Source organism: Dermacentor andersoni, chromosome 6 (assembly GCF_023375885.2).
Source record: "Dermacentor andersoni chromosome 6, qqDerAnde1_hic_scaffold, whole genome shotgun sequence".
Classification (NCBI taxonomy): Eukaryota; Metazoa; Arthropoda; class Arachnida; order Ixodida; family Ixodidae; genus Dermacentor; species Dermacentor andersoni.
In genome coordinates, this window is record NC_092819.1 from 12,649,172 (window position 1) to 12,669,482 (window position 20,311).

Sequence of the window (20,311 nt, forward strand, 5' to 3'; positions counted from 1 at the left end):
GGAGGAATATACTAGAAAGAAAAAATTGCCTGTATTAGCGATATGTTTGTTGTTTCGCGTAGCAAAGAAAACCAGTTTTTAGAAATTATGCTGTAATCTATGCACTTCTTGATATCGTGCATTGGATGGCTTGATGGGCAGTGCGCTTGCGCGATTCTGGTCTGCTGTGTACGTAAGTAGGCGAAGTCTTCAGAATAAAGTTTAGTTGCGAGTTAGCGCTTGTGCTGTTCTTGTGTCTTCAGTCACATCTTCGAAATGCGCTTACCAGTATTCAGTTAAAACACCTTTGGGCGCTTGTCGTCGGAACATATAGACAGCGGCACAAGCACCTGCATGAAATAACTCAATTTATGCAACGTTACTGGTCACACATAAAAAAATTATAGAAGCAACGAAAATAATCATGGCCTCCGAGATTCGGCGGCGTGCGGCGACCATCTTAAAGGCTGCGGCAAATCTTTTGTGCCTTTTCTACCACTCGCGCTCTCCACCTACTAGCTTCGCTAACACGTCAGCTTAAGAACGCCTTCGTGGAAAGCAGGAACACGTGGCGGCGCATGTGACTGTCGTATCACAGCTGTCACCACGCGCGAAACAGAGGCGAAATGCAGCGAGCCTCTCCACGGCAGCCCCAGCCGGAGAGCTCACGTTTGGAAAGGGAGTCAATGACGGAGGCCGTCCGGTGGAAGTGGCAAGAGAGAAAGATAACGGGGAAAATTGGCTTTTGCGGGCAGCGACGCGCTAGCCGTGACGCTCGGGCAGCGGCGGAAGCGGCGGCATCGAGGCCGACCGAGATGCGTGTGCTTTCTGCGTAGAATAGCGAAAGCGCCGCTCGGCAGCTGCGACGCCCTCGCGCGCAACAACTGAGAAGCAAAATGTACGTACAACATTGTGAGCTTGCTACGTGTGCAATCCCACCTAAACTAGTTGCATGCGGAGCATCTGAATAACTAGTGACGTGCATTACTGCGCGCGATGCTTCGCGTTCGCTCTTAGATTGCAACAACCGAGACCTTGGCGGGCTTGTCGCTGGACCCGCCGCGCTCAATATTTTCACTCCACGCTGGTGTGAGAAAAACAAGTGAGCTTGCTTTTAGACCGTGGCTGGGCGTTTACTCCTGGTCATTCAGTGTAGCAAGAATCACGCCTGCGACTGAAGGCGGTTTGGTTGACCGAGAACTTAGTTGTCAACGGTTGGGTTCTACTTATGTTGGAGTGCGTAAAGAGCAGATCCGCGCTTCCGTGTTGGAGCTGAACGTGGCGATAGCGAGATGCAGAGCTGCGGCTAGCGGCTTCGCTTGAAAGAATGGCATGGCCGGTACGACCGTACCATTCATTCAATCACTATTTGTTGACCTCAAAGCACCTCCCGCACAAATATTACAAAGAGGACGTCTATAGGCATGGAGGAAGGAAAAAGACGAAGGAAGCAAAACGTCATGGCAGTTAGCCTCGGCAAGGCAGCTTCCTATAATGTCGCCCCTATTTTCCTTCGGGACCCTCTGCGCGTTGAAGATGGCGTAGAATGTACTAGAATACTGTTGAGTGGCACGAGCGGCTGGAGCGGCGCACGCTTTGCAGGGAGGCGCCCGACGACGAAAAATACCGTGGCGGCGTTGCGATCGAAGTGGGTTGGGCCGCATCAAGGTCGCGCCGTTTTAAATTGCTGGCGATTCTGCTGCGCGGAGTCGTTCGTACTGTTTCACGCGCTGCTGTTTGCGGTCATACCGCTCAAATTGTGTTCTTAATTACATATGGCTTCTATTTTTATCTTAAGAATACATTCATTTCCGTGAGTTTATGCAACGCGGTGAGTGGGCGTACATTGCGGCAGCAGTGTTGGCTTTCATTCTGCTATGTTACTGCAGTTGCCTTGGAGAATTATGTTGCTTGTTCTTCAAGCAGCATGTCTCTCGTGTGCATACTTGCGCATATATTAGTAGTTTTTACAAAACGCAGACGAAAGAAAAACTGCACGCTTGATGCTTGCCGCTTTAACAAATGAAATTTTCGTGAGCCTCCAGGTTTTTGCCATGCACGTGAGTACAGGTAAGACACAGCTGCTATACCCTTTTCTCTTGAGGGATAATGGCAACCTGCTGTTCATGATCTGAGAATGCCTGCCGAATGCACCCCAGCCCATTCTTATTCTTCTGATTATTTCAGTCTCATGATCTGGATCCGGGGTCACTACTTGCCCTAAGTAGATGTATTTCCTTACCAGTTCCAGTGCCTCGCTACCTATCGTAAACTGCTGTTCTCTTCCGACAGTGTTAAACATTACTTTAGTTTTCTGCAGATTAACTTTTAGGCCCAGCCTTCTGCTTTGCCTCTCCACGTCAGTGAGCATGCATTGCAATTGGTCCCCCGAGTTACTAAGCAAGGCAATATCATCAACGAATCGCAAGTTAATAAGGTATACTCCATTAAATCTTATCCCCAATTCTTCCCAATCCAGGTCTCTGAATACCTCCTGCAAACAGGCTGTGAATAGCATTGGACAGATCGTATCTCCAGGCCTGACGCCCTTCTTTATTGCGATTTTGTTGCTTTATTTATGGAGGACTACGGGGGCTTTGGAACCGCTATAGATATCTTTCAGTATATTTACATACGGCACGTCTACACCCTGATTCCTAATGCCTGCATGACTGCTGAGGTTTCGACTGAATCAAACGCTTTCTCGTAATAAATGAAATCTATACATAAAGGTTGGTTATATTCCGCACGTTTCTCTATCGTCTGCTTGATAGTGTGAATATGGTCTATTGTTGAGTAGCCTCTACGAAATCCTGCCTGGTGCTTTGGTTCACAGAAGTCTAAGGTGTTCCTTATTCTATTTGCCATTACCTTAGTAAATACTTTGTAGGCAACGGACAGTAAGCTGATTGGTTTATAATTTTTCAAATCTTTGGCGTCTCCTTTCTTATGAATTAGGATTATGTTAGCGTTCTTCCAAGTTCCGGTACGCTAGAAGTCATGAGGCATTTCGTATACAGGGTGGCAATTTTTTCTAGAACAATCTGCCCACCATCCTTCCACAAATCTGCTGTAACCTGATCCTCCCCAACTACCTTCCCCCTTTGCGTTGCTCCCAAGGCTTTCTTTACTTCTTCCGGCGTTAGTTGTGGGATGTCAAATTCCTCTAAACTATTCCCTCTTCCATTATCGTCGTGGGTGCCACTGGTACTGTATAAATCTCTATAGAACTCCTCAGCCACTTGAACTATCTTATCCATATTAGTAATGATATTGCCGGCTTTGTCTCTTAACGCATACATCTGATTCTTGCCTATTCCTAGATTATTCTTCACTGCTTTTAGGCTTCCTCCATTCCTCAGAGCATGCTCAATTCTATCAATATTATACTTCCTTATGTCAGCTATCTTACGCTTGTTGATTAACTTGGAAAGCTCTGCCAGTTCTATTCTAGCTGTAGGGTTAGAGGCTTTCATACATTGGCGTTTCTTAATTTAGATCTTTCGTCTCCTGCGACAGCTTACCGGTATCCTGTTTAACGAAGTTGCCACCGACTTCTATTGCACGCTCCTTAATGCTGCCTATAAGATTGTCGTTCATTGCTCCAACACTAAGGTTCTCTTCCTGAGTTAAAGCCGAATATCTGTTCTGTAGCTTGATGCGGAATTCCTCTAGTTTCCCTCTTACCGCTAACTCATTGATTGGCTTCTTATGTACCAGTTTCTTCCGTTCCCTCCTCAAGTCTAGGCTAATTCGAGTTCTTACCATCCTGTGGTCACTGCAGCGCACCTTGCCGAGCACGTCCACATCTTGTATGATGTCAGCGTTAGCGCAGAGTATGAAGTATATTTCATTTCTAGTCTCATAATTAGAGTCTCATAATTTTAGTCTCATAATTAGATCGTGGTTCTGGCACGCAAAACCACAGAATTTCATTTTCATTATGAACCAAAAATACATATACCGACATTGCAATCAATATGTGAACACCGAAAACTTAAAACATGCCAGGTCACATTTCACTATCGAAATTTAAAACACGAACTACCCTTTCAGACATTCTCTGTTTGATAATAGTTAGCTCCCTGCGAACTCTGCAATCTGGGACTTATGCTTAACATCGCACCAGCTGCGTGTCCTGACGTAACTGCGCCGTACTCTTTTCCGCGAGAAAGAGAATACCGTCTGTCTTCAGGCTCCAAGAAAGGGCATAAAGTAAGACGTGTGTGTTCGTTTCAGTTCTTCCTCCCTTCATTTTTTTTTATTTTTTCTCGTTTAAGTGTACGTAGGTTTCATGTTCCGTACATTAGGTGATGGTTCTAATTAAATACTTCGTTCGTAGCACTACACATGTACCCAAAGGGCTCATAACCTCGCGTCGTAGAGAATTTTGCCAACGCCGTTACGCTTCCTTTCATGAAAATGTCTTCGAACGGCCGCTTCTATTCATTCGTACGTAGCCCATCAACCCAAAACCTAAGCCTGTCGCGAAGACTGCATCAAGCACTTAAGCCATCATCACGCAAGAAATTATTTCTGTTCCCGCATATCTGCAAGCTCTTCAAGCAGGTACCATTATACGTACATACCGGGTGTCCCAGTTAACTTGCACGAAGATTTTTAAAAAACTCGAGAGCTCTGGGAAAATCGTACCAACTGCATAGTAGCCGTAGTCGTGTGTACTTACAGCCAGTACTTTTTTTCATCACGAAGGATTAATTAATATATTGCTTTTAATAGGTGAACTTTTTAATTATTGCTTCAATCGCAAACATGTCACTTACAAAGTTGTAGGGAACCTTAAATAATCTCCAAATCAAGCATTTATATCGCGCTGAAGTGTGCCTGGGTGGCTTTTCCAAGAAAAAATAAAAGCCCGCGAAATACGCGAAATATGAAATGGGTGCGCGCTCGCGCGCCGCTACTCAATCGCATCCAAGCAACCTTTGAAAGATATGCGGCTGCATTCGCTTATCGCCGCATCGTATAATGCTTCGTCATGCAGAATCGCTCGAGAGGTTTCGCGACCTCACTGGCGTGGTGCGATAAGCGTCAGCATCTGCTGACGCAAGAATGTTGTGCTCGATTATGAAGCACTCGGGATAGCTTTAACCTTCACGTAAAGTGAAACAAAACCACAAAATAAATTCAGCTATGGCTAAAAAAGAACTGTGCGCGAAAGCGCACAAAAAAAAGAAAGAAGGAAGCTCTCGGAAGAACAGAAAATTGTTACTCGGGAGTTTATTTAAATAAAAAAAACCTTAACCAAAAGCACATAAGGCGTCTCCGCCGCCCACAAAGAAACATCCAAAGAAGCAACTGGTTTAGCCATTTATCCTTTCTGTCTCTTGAACTCCGGAAAAGAGGCAAAACAAAGCACTTTATTACCTATTTCTACTTTTGTCGCAAACTTTCTTTGTGTAAGGGTAGGGTGACATCATGAAGGTGCGTTAAACATTCACGCTTTACACCGGTTTTGAGTGGTTATTTTCCACTGCCACTTATAGCACGTGTTCAAACAGCTCGCCGTCTGAAGCAATAGAGTATACCTGCTTCTTTCCAACACTTGTTCTGTTGCAGCTTTGACCAAAGACGGTGTAATCTCGGGGCAGACTCTGCTTATTTTTGCCTTTTGGGGGTCCGGTGTGGTAGTTTCTCTGCTACACACGCTATCTTTCACGTAGCCCCATAACAAAAGTCCAGTGGTGTGCTGTTCGGCGGCCTTGCAGGCCAGGGTACAGGTCCGTCCAGGAAAAAGCTTGTCGAGCAACGCTCGAGACTGACCAGATGTTGTTGAAGCCAGACGTTGCGAAAGACCGCAAGTGGAACGTTGCAACAGACGTCGTTCACAGGGCCCTCGAGGATATCGTTGATGCAGTGTTGCGTCGTTAGTGTGTTGTCAAAAAAGATGGATCCGATGATATTGCCGTCAAAAATACCACACCACACATTAAACGACCACTGGTATTGCTGTCGTGTTTGTGCCAGATAGTGGGAATTCCCATCACTCCAGTAGTCCGCGTTGTGAAGATTAACTTGTGCGTTTTTGGAGAAATCAGCCTCATCCGTCTAAAGCACGCGAGTAAGAAAGTCCGGTTCTTCTTCACGTTTCGTGAAAATCCAATTGGCAAGGCCAAGTCTGTTTTCAAAATCTCGGTCTTTCTTTCTCGGTCGTTTCTGATGAAGATGTACATGGGACGGGTGCATATGACCTTTTTTTAATATCCTCCACACTGATGACCTTGAGGTTCCCGCCTCCGCACTGGCATCGCGCATACTACCGTGAGAGTTAGCAGCAAAGACTGTCAGAACATCCGTTTGCGCTTCTTGGACTATACCGTCGCAGTCCAGTCCTGTGTCGCTTTTTTGTGAAGCTGCCCGTCTCGCAAAGGACTTCGTACGTTCTAAGTATTGTTGAAGGGCTAGGGCGTCCTCCACAATGCCACATCCGGAATAGCTTGGCTGGCTTCCTCTTGTCGCCGTGCGCCGCCCCACAGCCAGGATCATTTCAGCATTCTCATCATTCGTGAAGGGTATGACTGTTTTGTTGAAGAGCAGGTCACTGGCGTGGTACCGTTGAGATCTCCGGTTATTATCTACGCACTGACACGTCAAGGAAAAATTATTTACGTAATCGACAACAGCATATATGCTGGCCTTACAAATCCGCCAAAACGCATTAGATGGACATAGCTTGCGCAATGTTTGTCTCTCTTGCTAAAGGGAACAAAAGGAAGAGACGTTCCGGGTGCGCCTATCTACAGAACAAGATAACTGCGCAAAATGAGTCCCAAATTCGCCGTCACGGTTTTCGTACGTACTGTACGGGCGCATTCCAGCTGTGGTCGGATGAGATGATTACGCCTAAGTATTTATACTGATTTATACTGAGTGACACTTTGGAGAACAGTGCCGTTGAAACCGTACGGGAACTGCAGACTTGATTTTTTGTTTGTGACTGACGTGCAGACAGTTTTATCGGAATTTATCACCATTTGCTAGTCTGCACACGACCGCACTACCTTATTTAGGGAATTGTTCAGTTTTACTTGATCTTCGTGGTCACTCACAGTATGATAAAGAATGCAATCGTCTGCAAAGAGACGAATGGCGACGTCGACTTGGTTTGTTATATCATCTATGTACAATAAGAACAGAAGTGGGGCCAGAACAAAGCCCTGGGAAACGCCGGACAAAACAGGGACAACATCAGAAAGGTGATCATTGTATTCTATTGGTAGCGGTTTGACAGAAAGTCGTTTATCCAATGAACAAGATGGCCGTTACCAAGCAGGCGGTGAAGTCTGTGAAGAAATTTAACATGGGAAACACGATCAAACGCTTTAGAAAAACCCATAAATATTATGTCTACCTGTAGTTGCTCATTAATGTTTTGAGTTAAGTCGTGAAGGGTTCCCACGAGTTGTGTGACTGTTGATAAACCGTTTCGAAAACCGTGCTGGTTTGGATGGATTAAATTGTTTGATTCCGTGAATTCTCTCAAGTGTTTCAATATTATGTGCTCTAGTATTTTTCGGCACGTGCATGTTAAAGAAATTGGCCGATGGTCAGACAGGCAAGATATGTCACCTGATTTTGGTGTGGGAATTATTTTTGCAACCTTCCACTCTGCAGGAAGGCGGCTCTCGCGGAGTGACTTTAAGAACATTAAATGAAGAAACTTGCTTACTGGTTCTGCGCACTTTTCAAGAAGCTGTTCGGAATTTGATGTGGGCCATTGCTTTTCTTTTCATCTAAATTCAACAAGAGCGATAATATGCCAGCTTGTGATATTTTTGGGGTGCCCAAAACGCTTTCTTGGCAGTGGTTAGGGACGAAATGGTTCAAGGAACCATTGTCGACGGTGAAAATGGATTGAAAGTACTTGTTAAATGCGTTAGATTTTTGCTTGCTTTCCTGAGCATTCAGGGAGGGTACGTTAGAGCGTTTCACGCTTAGGTAGCGCCAGAATTTTTCAGGCGAGTTCCTGATAAAGCTGTGTAATTATTTTGAGGAAACTTTTTGGCACAGCATATTTTACTTTTTAATGACGTTGTTAGCAGTGTTATTTCCGAGTAAGTTTTTTACACATATGCGATTTTCTTCTTTTCCTAAGTCTCTTTATTTTGCGCTTCAAGTGGATTATATCTCGACATATCCAAGGACTGCGTTTTCTAGTTTTTCTTTGAACTCGTGGAACAACAACGCTTATACAGTGCGTCACAATGCTTTTAAACTCGGTCTACAGCACATCAATAGACAAATGCTGGTCGGTAGGTCATGATAGCTACATCGTCTGCATCTTTGAACGAGAGCACTCGCTTTATAGGACCGAGCGTTCGTACAGGATTTGAGCATTGTAAAGAACAAAATATTTTCTTGTGGTCAGACAGTCCTTCGAAAGGTTCAACGTGAACAGTATCCTCAAGGAAATGGTCGCTAATAAACACGTCTAAGAGTGCACTTGATGTACCGACAACCCTGGTTGGGAAATCAACAATTTCCGTCAGGTGATATGCTAACTGGATATCTGATATGGTGTCAAGCGTAACGTTTCCCGGGGTCATTTAATTCCACCTTATGTCAGGCAAGTTGAAGTCTCCCGCCATTATTTTGCTGCCGTAGGGTATGTGTTGTTGCATGTATTCTGAAAGAAGCCAAGAATAGTGCCTCAGCATCAGGCGGCCGATAAACTGCACCTATATGGAAGACCATCTTTTAAACGGATGGTGCACCAAACAGCCTCGATGTCTGTAGCCTCGGGCATGACACTGTAAGATGCCCCTTGCCTAAACAGCAGTGCAATGCCCCTACCTCTTGTCTTTCTATCTTTGCGTACAATTGCATATTCCGGTGGCACAATTTCTTAGTTTAAAATGTTCGAGTGAAGCCATGCCTCTGTAACAACGGCGATATCCGACTGGTAAGCGAGTAGAACAGCTTCTAGTTCATGGAATGTGTTGAACAGGCTGCGAGCGTTTATATTTATGATTGTAGCTGATTGCGATTTTGAGCACTGCGCGTCCGCATGCTGATGTGTTCTTCGTTTTTTTTCTTTTTTTTTCTTTAGTCTACGGTATTTTATTTATTTATTTATTTATTTATACATACTGCAGCCCGTTAGGGCTATGGCAGGAGTGGGTTTACATGCGAAGAAAACTGATTATGATATGGAGAAACAAGAACATAGAAATATAAAGATGTGAAGGAACTATACATCAGCAATAGCATTTTAAAAATTGAGAAAGGGTAACAAACGAAATGTAAAAATCTGAAGGAACTATACATCAGCAATAGCATTTAAAAATTGAGAAATCGGTAACAAACGAACTTCGGCAGGTAACGAATTCCACTGTTCAATCATGCGGGGAAAAAAACTGTATTTGAAAGTGTTAGTGCGTGGATGGAGTGGTCTGATATTAGAGGCGTGATAAGCTCTAGTTGAAGTCGGGCAAGCAGGCATTAAAAGGGAGGGATCTGATAGGTGACAAAGAGAGTTCTTATAAGAATAGAAAATCTTCAGAGATTCTATGTGCCGCCGCCTAGAAAGAAACTGGAGGCTTAATTCCGTAAGAGCAGCTGACGGTGAAAAGTCTCGGTCGAAGCGACGGTAAACAAAACGAATAGCCTTCCTCTGGACAGACTCAATACAATTAATTTCACATTGTTTATATGGGCTCCATACGGAGGAAGCATATTCTAAAATTGGGCGAATCAGTGTTTTATATGCTACTAACTTAGTGTCCCTCGGAGCAGGAGACAACGTCCGGCGGATGTAACCAAGTTTTTTTAACGCTTTACTACAAATGTAATCTATATGTTTAGACCAAGACAAGGTGGGTGTAAAAATGACGCCTAAATATTTGTATTGAAAAACTCGTGTTAGTGGTACACCGTTGCATATATAATCATAACATACGGGCATGTGTCTGTGAGTAAAAGACATTAGAACAGTTTTATCAAAATTTATGCTCATTTTCCAAGTCGCACACCAGTCACAAAATGAAACAAAGGAATCTTTAAGGCGCTGATGATCAGCGAGTGAGTCAACTGGGCTGTACATAACACAATCATCTGCATAGAGGCGTATTTTAGAAGTAACATGGTCTGGAAGGTCGTTAATGAACAATAAGAATAGTAGAGGGCCAAGTACGGATCCCTGTGGGACTCCTGAGGTGACATCGACTACCGACGAATCTGCAGAATCATAGCACACGAATTGGGAACGCAAAGAAAGGAAACTGGAAATCCAAGACACTAACTGAGGGTTATTTAGAATATTATGGAGTTTCAAAAGCAATTTAGAATGTAGTACAGTGTCAAAAGCTTTGCTAAAGTCAATGAAAAAGGTGTCAATCTGATTACCTAAGTCGATGTAATGGGAAAGGTCATGAGTGAACTCCGTAAGTTGTGTTACAGTACTAAAACCGCGCCTGAAGCCGTGCTGAAAGCTGTTCAATAGGTTATTATTTTCAAGGAACAGTATTATATGCTTATAGATTATGTGTTCTAGTATTTTACATGAGGTTGCAGTTAAAGAAATGGGCCTATAGTTAGATAAAAGCTGCGTGTCACCAGATTTATATAAAGGTAGTACTTTAGCTCTTTTCCAGGAAGAAGGCACAACGCCACTATTAAGGGACTTCTGACATATAATAAACAGATATTTAGATGTCCATTGCGAGAATCGTACTAAAAAGGAATTCGGAATTCCATCAGGGCCGGCTGGCTTTTTAGTATCTAAGTTTAGTATGAGATTCAAAACACCTTCTAGGCTAATGTTGATATCATCAATTGCATATGAATCGTTAGTTGCAAATGTTGAACGACTGGAATCATCCGAGGCGAATACTGACTGAAAATATGTATTAAACGCTTCTGAAATCTCTAATGGATCGTTAACAACACTGTTGTTGATTTTAAAAGATGTGGAAGAAGAAGAGCCAGGAGATGTGAAAGACCAGAATTTACGGGGGTTTGATTTGAGCGGTTTCAGCGATTGAACATGATAGAAGAAATGTTTGGCCGAGGTGGTTTTTTTCTGCAGTTCATTTTTTACCTAAGCGTACAAAACGCATGCCTCAGGATTATTCGAACGTTTAGTGCGAAGTCTACCAGCACGTCGCGATAAGTGCAGCAGTTCTCGGTTCATCCAGGCAAGGTTAATGTTTTTTTTCTTAGTTTTCAAAGGAACGAATCGATATATACATGATTTTACTATGCTTTCAAAACACGCCACGAGCGCATCAACGTCACTAGATAGTCCAAGTGCCAAAAATGCGTCGAAATTATTGGATAGTTCATCCGTGATACGGACGTCATCAGCTCTGGAAAAGTCTCGAAACGTGGACAGCGTAAAACTTTGGTTATGGATTGGCCGGTTTACAGATAGAAAAACAGCATTGTGATCCGAGATACCATCAATTATTTCGTACTTGTAACCCGTCTTGGCAAAATCAGTGCTGAGAAAAATCAAATCCAGTACTGCGTCACCACGTGTGGGACTGTGAACGACCTGCTTTAAGCCAAGAGATAACGATAATTCAACAAATTTCCTGTTTAATGCATTACCATGATCAAAAAATGAGAGAGACGTCCAGTCGATTCCGGGAGCATTAAAATCACCCAGTAAGACGAAATTTGAGGAAACTAAATTCTCTTGCAGTAAAAGTTGGTCCAGGTTGTCAAGAGTTTCCAACGAACTATTAGGGGGACGATAGAAAACGCATACGTTTAAGAATTGTTTACCGTAGTAAAGTCTGCAGCAGACTGATTCTATGTCTAGCGGAGAGAAGAGGACTTTGAATTTGAAATCAGAGCGAAAAAGCAATGCAACTCCACCACCTCTTTGATTATGACGATCATTTCGCACGGTGACGTAACCTGGTGGTGTAAACTCCGAGTCATGAATACCCGCATGTAACCAAGTTTCGGTGATACCAATAATGTCAGGTGAATAGGACAAAACAAGCGCAAGAAAAAGGGGAAATTTATTAGCTATACTTCTAGCGTTGATGTTCATAATTTTAAGGTCTCTTTGGGCTGTAGAAGTTCAAGCTGTTGCTGACTGTGATGCGGGACCTGTTGTCTCAGAAAAGTTGCGACGATTAGAGATTTTTACAAGGGAGTTGGTGGAATCGCACCAGTTATACCGAATGTTGTCAATGAAAATATGGTCAAACCTAATCTTAACAGAAGACCCATTGTTGCGATGCTGACTGGACGCCTCCCATAGTTTCTTCCGAATTCCACGAACTCTGGGTGAAAAGTCATCAGAAAGCCTAAGTCCGGAATCGGTAAGCTTAAAACCATTCTTCAGCAAAGTAAGCTTGTCATTAAAATCAAGCATTTTCAAAATTACCGGGCGTGGATGGTTTTCACGAGCTCTTCCCAAACGATGGAGGCGTTCGATGCGAGGACATTGAATACCAAGACTCTGTTGAAATAATTCAGATATTTTAGAAAGAAGGGAATCGTGAGTTTCATCAACAGTTTCTAATAAGCCATGTAAAATAATGTTTGAATCGTTGTCCCAAGCGAAAAAGCGGCCATCCATGCGGACTTTGTCATAGACTAGAAATACCTTTTCCTTACGATCACGGTTCGCTTTAGTTTTTCCCAGTTCTTTTTTACTTCCCGGATAGGTCGCGAAAAAACTTCGCCGATTCAGTAGCCGGACCCTTCAGCCTTTTAGTTTTAGAATAGTCACTTTGTCACGGTGATCAAGTAACTTCAGAATTGCGGGCCTGCTTTTATCGTCATCATTATCCGGCTTTCGGTTTCCGAGTCGATGAGGTCTTTCGATGCCTCGAGTCCTATAATACATCTTCGGCGCGAAAGTGCTGATGGTGCCACAGACGTGTGTCAGTGTTGTTGGCAACATGTAGGGTCTCACATGGATAGCGCAACGATATAAACTCGCAGATACCGATGTAGTATTGTTGCGGGGCGATAACATTACTGATAGTGTATCACTGGGACTGCAGCCAGCGTTTCCGCGTCGCTTCAATACCGTCATCGGCAGTCTTTGTCCCTCGCTCGTGTGATTCTTTATGGTTTAATAACTGTTGTTGAATCACATTATCCCACGTGCCCTGTGTCCTTCAATGCGCCCCTATAATCACTATCTTCCGCGGCAGTTGATTGGCTTTCACGCTTTGCTTCTGATCACAAGGACACGTGATCGATTCCTGGCCATGACTGCCGCCTCGCGATAGGAACTGATTGCAAAACTTGAACGGTTGTGTATGGCGTCTTTTAGTGAATCTCAAGACCTTCGCAACGCCGGCTTTTACACACCATGTATTGCTTTGGTGCGCTGAGTTGCATAATTATTCAGGTTAATTATGTAATGTGTCTGTATCTTTCGTTGAACTTTGTACGACATACTTACTCAGAGACCTGTTTCCCTTGAGGCACCATCCTTATAAACGAGGAGGCAGGGGTTCGATATACAGAAGTAAAATCTGATGCTATATTTCGCGCATTTTATCATAATCGTTCACTTATGCATACTGCAGCAGTGTTTGGAATTGGAGAAAAATACAGACAGAAGCTTAAAGTTCTTTTGCGTAGACAGACCCCCCCCCAGGGTGGTCGCAGTAGTAGCGTTCTGTCTCGTATATAGGAAAAAACTGTACGAGTCCCTTAAAACTAGCAGTTCTTGTTTTAGCCATTTTAATGTGTTTTACCCTCGCATATGTTGATTTTTTTTAATAAACCGGAAAGTTGGATGTTTGCATCTGCTGTGTTACGCATAGCCCTGGCTGTATGTTTTCGCTATTACTTGGAGGCCCTTGGTACTCAACTTGCTTATGTGGCTAATCGTAGAAATAACTGTCGCGAGTGCGCGAACATAGCCTGTTGCTTAACCCTCGCAGAGGTAAGACAAAAAAAACTAAAATTGAATTATGGGGTTTTACGTGCCAAAACCACGACCTAATTATGAGGCATGCCGTAGTTGGCAACTCCGGAAATTCGGAACACTTGGGGTTCTTTAACGTGCACCTAAACCTAAGTACACGAGTGTTTTCGCATTTCGCCCCCATCGGAATGTGGACGCCGTGGCCGGGATCGCAGGCACGACAGAGCGGACCCATCTCGACGTTGGAAGTTTGGATAATTCACATATTTTATTTCCAATACAAACGGGGCAAACACAGAAGTATAGTCAGTACAATGTTTACCCTCTATAGTCAATGATCTACTGAATAGAAGACCGCTTGAACTTTAGTAGATCAGACGAAAAACGAAACGTCACTTCCAACGTCTCACGAGGCGTTAATATAAGTCTCCCAGAACACGAGCTGCAGAAAAACATGGATGGAAACAACTTTATTTTGAATCCGGCAAATTTGACGACCCGGGCTCAGGTCTCCCATGAGGGGACTTCGAGGCCTTGCCTCGTCGCCGCCTCTCGGGCTTGCTGGACAGCAAACATGCAGAAAAACATGTTTCCTTTCCAGAAGCGATACCGACTCGGTTACCTAATAAAACAACAAAGGGCCATCCCAGCACAAAACAAACACCGCTTAACTGCCGTATTTTACGAAAAGCGATATAATCAACGATGTCACATATACAGAATAGGTTCGACACGGGTGTCGTCTCATCGTACAGCCCTAATTGAAACATGCACCTCAAAACTACCGTGAATGGATCATAACCATGCATGGGCAAGGTAAGAAAATATTTACCATCATCGACAAATGAACATCAAGCAAGATGCAGAAACACTTTCTCCTCTAAGGGACGCAAATTGTTGTCTTATCGTCTATTTTTTGCACAGCCCTGGTTTTCATTTGCTTAATTAACATCTGTCATCGCCAGAATGATATAATGTCATAACGCCTGACCACCAAAACTTCGGTCCGTAATATCCTGCGCAGCTAGAGAAAAGTTGATCCAAAGTGAGCGCGTTCAGACCACCGCAGGAAGAACCGATGTGTTGAGACGTTTCTGTGTCTCGCTACTTCTTCTTCCATGAAGGGAATGAACGTTCGCTTGGGAAAGCTGCCAACGAACTGTCCACGCGGGCGCGAATGCGCAGTCACTGTGACCACTTCAAACGCAGTCGCCGTAACGGACGTAGCACCGGTCCGTTCTACCCGCGTGTTTTGGCGGGGATCGACCATCATGCGTCGGGCTCTTTGTGGTTGATGGGAAACGACGTGTGACGAGCAGGTCAAAAAGAGAGAAAAAGATGATTGTTCCTGACAATATAGAATAAATCGTTAGGCGCTGTATGAAATATGCTAGAATATGACAGCGTTCATATGTTCAGGGAGTGCCACTTCAGTTTGTGGCGTGCAAAATCGATGATGACGATGAGCCACAATAAACAGGAGTATATGTTTACTGAGAAGAAGGCCTTTGCTTACGGTCATTCCTCGGCGAATAAGATCTCCCGGCCACCCCGCGCTGGCCGCTCGGGATCTGAGCCATGATAGAATACCTACCTCACCATCCTCGACCTCGATGCTGCTACAAGTGTAACATAAGAGTGAGTCAGTGACGGCTCCTTATCTGCTGCTGCTCAATTTGAACCACCCGCGCCAAAACATACGATTTGACGTAATCTCCACGTGACCTTTCTCTATGCCGCTCTCTGTGAATCAGCCAGTGATGACGTTACATGATAGGTACCATAGTTTATCACAGGTGGTGCCACTCGGATACTTCATTTATGTCATTTTTTGACCTGCAGAAATTCTGTTCTCGCTATGAATGACGAATTCGTTATTGGAACCGACTGTAGCGAGGGGGCCCTTTGTTATAGCCATAACAATATATCGACTGGTAAGAGCGACCGATGCAGAACCTGTGTAATAGTCGTGAACCTTTCCCTCTGGTTTCATGGCGCCAGATTTTGTTTCCTGCTCGACCAAACACACGGTTGCCTAAGAATGATTATACAACTGAGATCAAGAGATGACTTGCCTGATTTTATAGTGTGCACACATGTTATCAAATCAAGAGCACAAACGGGTTTCGTAGAGGAAGTTGTTCTAGCTTATCGGGCATTGAAGACCAGGTTTTCAATTGAAGTCATATATCACTGGAAAGACACGGACAGGAAAGACGACAGGACGTGCGCTAACTATCAACTGAATTTTATTTCAGAAAAGCATGGTACTTATGCCGGCTAATACGAGTGGAAATCATCGCACGCGCAACCCAGCATTTTCCAGAAAGGCTATTTCCTTTCCGCTCACAGAAGTCGACGGAGCGCTGACGCAGTTTGTACCTTCTTTTGCAATCAAGCTTGCTTCTACAAGCTCCCTCGTATCTTTATCTGCATTTCTAAACACAACTATAGAATCATTAAACAGTGGTTTAGACCCGCAATCATCACAACGCACGTGCGATGATTGCCACTCGTTTGAGCCGGCATAAATACCATGCTTTTCTGAAATAAAATTCAGTTGATAGTTAGCGCACGTCCTGTCGTCTTTCTTGTCCGTGTCTTTCCTGCGCTATGACTTCAATTGATGCAACCAACCAACTAGCCCAAAAATCTACACGCCAGGCTTTTGTCCGACTATTTGGCAACCGTTACAAGAAAAAGGTTGAAAGTTCTTTGCCTCTTACAGTGCACAGTGCTATGTATAACTTAGGATCAGAACTTCAGGCAACGTGTGTTGCCAAGTCTTGATAAGAGTGGCTTCTGTTGGCCACTTCCGCCATCCATTCCGCCCATACGTACCGAAGCGCCTGCAATGATACAAATGCTGCAAGATGGGACACGTAACAGGTGTCTGTAGGAATAACCTCGTGTGCCCACGGTGCGCTGAATCTCGTTCAGCAGATGCCTGCCGCGCAGCTGTGTTGAAGTGCCCTAACTACCATGGTACTCATGAGGCCTCATCCAATGATTGCCCGCGGGTGAGGAACGAGCGAGCAGCACTCAAACGTATGGTCCGGGACCATTGGACACACAGAGAGGCTGCCGCTACTCTCAGGTGACGACGACATCGCCATCGAAGAGCATCACGAAGAGTTACATCTACTGAAAGATATACACCATCTTCCGGCAAAGCGGCTACCGTATCAACGCCGACTTCCACAAAGACAGAGACTGCTAAAACGAAGAAAGGGGCAAGACTCGCACCTCCTGAAGAGTGGCCTACACTTCCACGAGCACAACCTGCATTGGAGTCGCATCAAATTGCGCCGCCCTGAATGACCTCACGAACCGCGGATGCGACGACGACTGAGGATCGCCAAGTCATAGTGATGCTGAAGTCACTTATGGACGCCATGCGCATTCTACTGAGCAGCATGAAAACCCCGTCGGCACAGAGCGCACTGCAGGTGCGCTCTGTTAGTTTAGCAAGAACCGTTTTAGCAAGAACCGGCTACCGCGACGGAAATGCGCAAGCTCACCAACAATGCCGGTGCCTCTCACTTGAAGCAAGTATAAGAGACAGGTTATAACTGTAATGCCTATATTCAGACGATGTAAGGCTCTTCTCTCATATTTTTGTCTCACCGAGGCTGAGTCTTCGGAGGCTGCGACGCCATTTGCGCTTTTCCATTGTGCGTCTTAAGCACCTGTGAGACTTGTTTAGGCGGCTTCCTGTCAGCTGCAACATCTCGCTCTCAACAGCTGCTGCTCGGCGCATTACTGAATAGAACGCGGGCGTGTGCCCGCTTTTACTGTGGGAGAGCAATATCATAACGATACCTCCACGAAAATGCAGCTAACGTAGTTCAGTTGTTGTGGGGATCTATCGTATAGCAAACGATCTTGAGTGCGTCTCAATCGATGCTTTCAAATTGTTTCAATATTGTGAGATGTTACACGACCGACTCCCGATGTCCACAGCGAATGCTCTCAGTCAACTCTAGAAATGTTCTCGCACAATCCGAAATTGCATCTACATACAGACCGTGCACTGCGTAATTAATGGAACATAATTAGTGTAAAAAATTGCGCGCATTTGCAATACTGTAGCCTCTTCCATTCGAGTGGTAGGATAAACCATTAACGAATGGTTTCGTTTACACAATTGTTCTGCTGAGAAAAATTGTCCTGACACTTTTGAGTATAGAAATACAGATTCCTTGTCGGTATTGAACCCCTTCTCTGTGACCTTGACGTCAGGTGCCCCCTCGATGTTACTCTCCTAAGCATCTTTGAAATGCTATGATCTTACAAACCGACCAGGTAGGCTGGATGATCTGGCGCAACGAACGTGAAAGATTTCAGATACTCCAACTTCGACTGGGTGCCCAGCAATCCTTTCAGTAGCAAGAGCATGCTCCTGCTAACTAATACGCGCAGCCTGTGCGTCAGATGCGCATCATGCATTGTTGTCTGTCCAACACAGCGCCGTTGCGAAAGATTTCTAACTATAGTACCATTCGCGCCGCAACCGTCAAATCGGCCCCGCGAGGCTATTTTTTCTAGTACAATGCCGGCAAATTGCAGACAACTCACAGTTCTCAACACGGGCTTTATATCAAACTAAAATGTGCAATAAAGTCGATGTGAAGAGGGCGCGCATCTTGTTTCGCTCGAGGCACAGACCATACTACGACACAAGTTCATGGCGTAGCTTGTCTGAGGGTGTTTATGCAACTGCAGAACCGCCGTTGTCGCCACCTCAGGGGCTCCGGCCCGCCTGACACCCGCTTGTGGCCATGTCCTTGGAGGGAGGAGTTAACGCCATCGGGTCGACCAACAGCGACATTCGGTGGGACTACGAAAGCGGCGCTGCGCTGTCGGAGAGCGGCGACGCAGGTGAGCCTCTCATTCAAGGCAGCGACAGCGGCGCCATGCGCCGCTCTCTGTGGACCCGCCTCAGGAAGCGAGCCTGGATCGTGCCGGTGATTTACACGCACTTCTGGGCGGCTGCCGTCATTTCGCTCGTGGCACCTTTCTTTCCGCCGCTTGTAAGTATGCCAAGATCTTCTTGCACCGACGAAGAAACGCAGTGTCGGTGCGTGCCTGTTCGTTGTGAAGCAACACGGCCCGGAAAGGCCGATGCTGCTGTTAGCCACTGTCCACGAGCAGTAAAGCATAAAAAATACGGCGAGAGTAGAATGTACAGAAAGTAGAGAATGGTGTACAGATACCGTTGATAGTGAAAGACAACATCGCGGAATCAATTCCCCGCCGCGGCGGCCGCATTTTGATGGGGGCGAAATGCAAAAGTGTCCCGTGCATTGGGAGCACGTCAAAGAACCCCAGCTGGTCGCCCCCGCCCCCTCCACAGAGGCGTGCCTCATATCGTGGTTTTGGCACATGAAACCGCAGACTCTAAGCGAAAGACAACAAATATAGCGAATATTTTTTTTTCTCTGGATGGGAATGCATCGATATGAGGGGCGCTTTTTAACATAGTTGCTAATGCACAAATATTCGGATATGCTAATTGCTCACCGCCGTTAATGTGCGTGCTCTAGCGCCGCTGTCTTCGTACTGAATATAGAAATCTGCTCACGTTTTTAGTTGAGATACTGGGCAGCTACGGTTATAGCTGTGCGTTACAATAATCTGAAGTAGGTCTTTGTGAAACTGAATGGCCCATGTTGTTATTTTGGTAACCGACTTACCTAATCTTTTCCATCGGATGTTCCTCCGCATCCGCTATTCATTTGATTTTACCGCGATATCTTAAGAGGAAGTTTCGGCTCGTGCCCAACTCCGATGCCGCTATTGCGCCTTGAGGTGGCGTTTGGGCCAGGAATCCACGAAGCCCATTGACGAGTACGTCCGGTAGTAGGAATGAAGGGAAAAGGGTTTATTTTACATAATATACACTCGCTCCAGATACGAAAGCCCCCTTTATGTTAGGAGCATATTAAACGCCCGAGTTCACATCACGTCAGCACTTCTCACCGCACCAGAGGTCTCCTCTTGTAATATGGTCATCTTCTCTAGGTGATTAGACTAGGGAATCTGAGGACTGTATCGCGACAAATCATAATCGTCGAATCGATCGCAATATCCCACCCATGATATCGCACCATTCTGCCGAACTCCGACTCCGATGTTGTACCTTCGCCCCCCCATATTTAGCAACCTAGGAGTCCAAGGTCGAAGCCGTTGCGTGGTAGCATTCGCCATTGGACCTATTCATCAATTAGTTCAGGGGTCATTTGTTGACCCGTCAACAGTCGGCGTCCACGCTGCGTTGACTTATGGATAGGCGCTAATGAATGGGTGGAGTTGCCTCGAGGTAAACGTCTAATTAATGCCCTTGGTCGGGTTGAGACGTAACACCGCCTTTCAAATACACGTAAGACGCAGAAACACTTTTCTGAAATAACCACTGAGCCGATTTCAGTTAAGTTTGTTGCATTTGAGAGAGAATGTTAAATTCTA

General features: G+C 45.1%; 1 protein-coding gene across 5 annotated transcripts in view; it reads left to right on the plus strand.

Annotated features, from left to right (window-relative positions):
• The first annotated feature begins 695 nt into the window (after window positions 1-695).
• The window catches only part of LOC126521231 (MFS-type transporter SLC18B1-like), a 53,116-nt gene continuing 33,500 nt past the window's right edge, over window positions 696-20,311 (plus strand). Inside the window, exons 1-2 of one of the 5 annotated variants that reach the window (XM_072288633.1) lie at window positions 696-877; window positions 18,569-18,876. In XM_072288633.1, the coding sequence (XP_072144734.1) occupies window positions 18,625-18,876 (252 nt within the window). In that variant the 5' untranslated portion in view covers window positions 696-877; window positions 18,569-18,624. The remainder of the gene's footprint in view (window positions 878-18,568; window positions 18,877-20,311) is intronic. The other 4 variants (XM_055065849.2, XM_055065848.2, XM_050169876.3 and 1 more) reach the window with 4 other exon arrangements.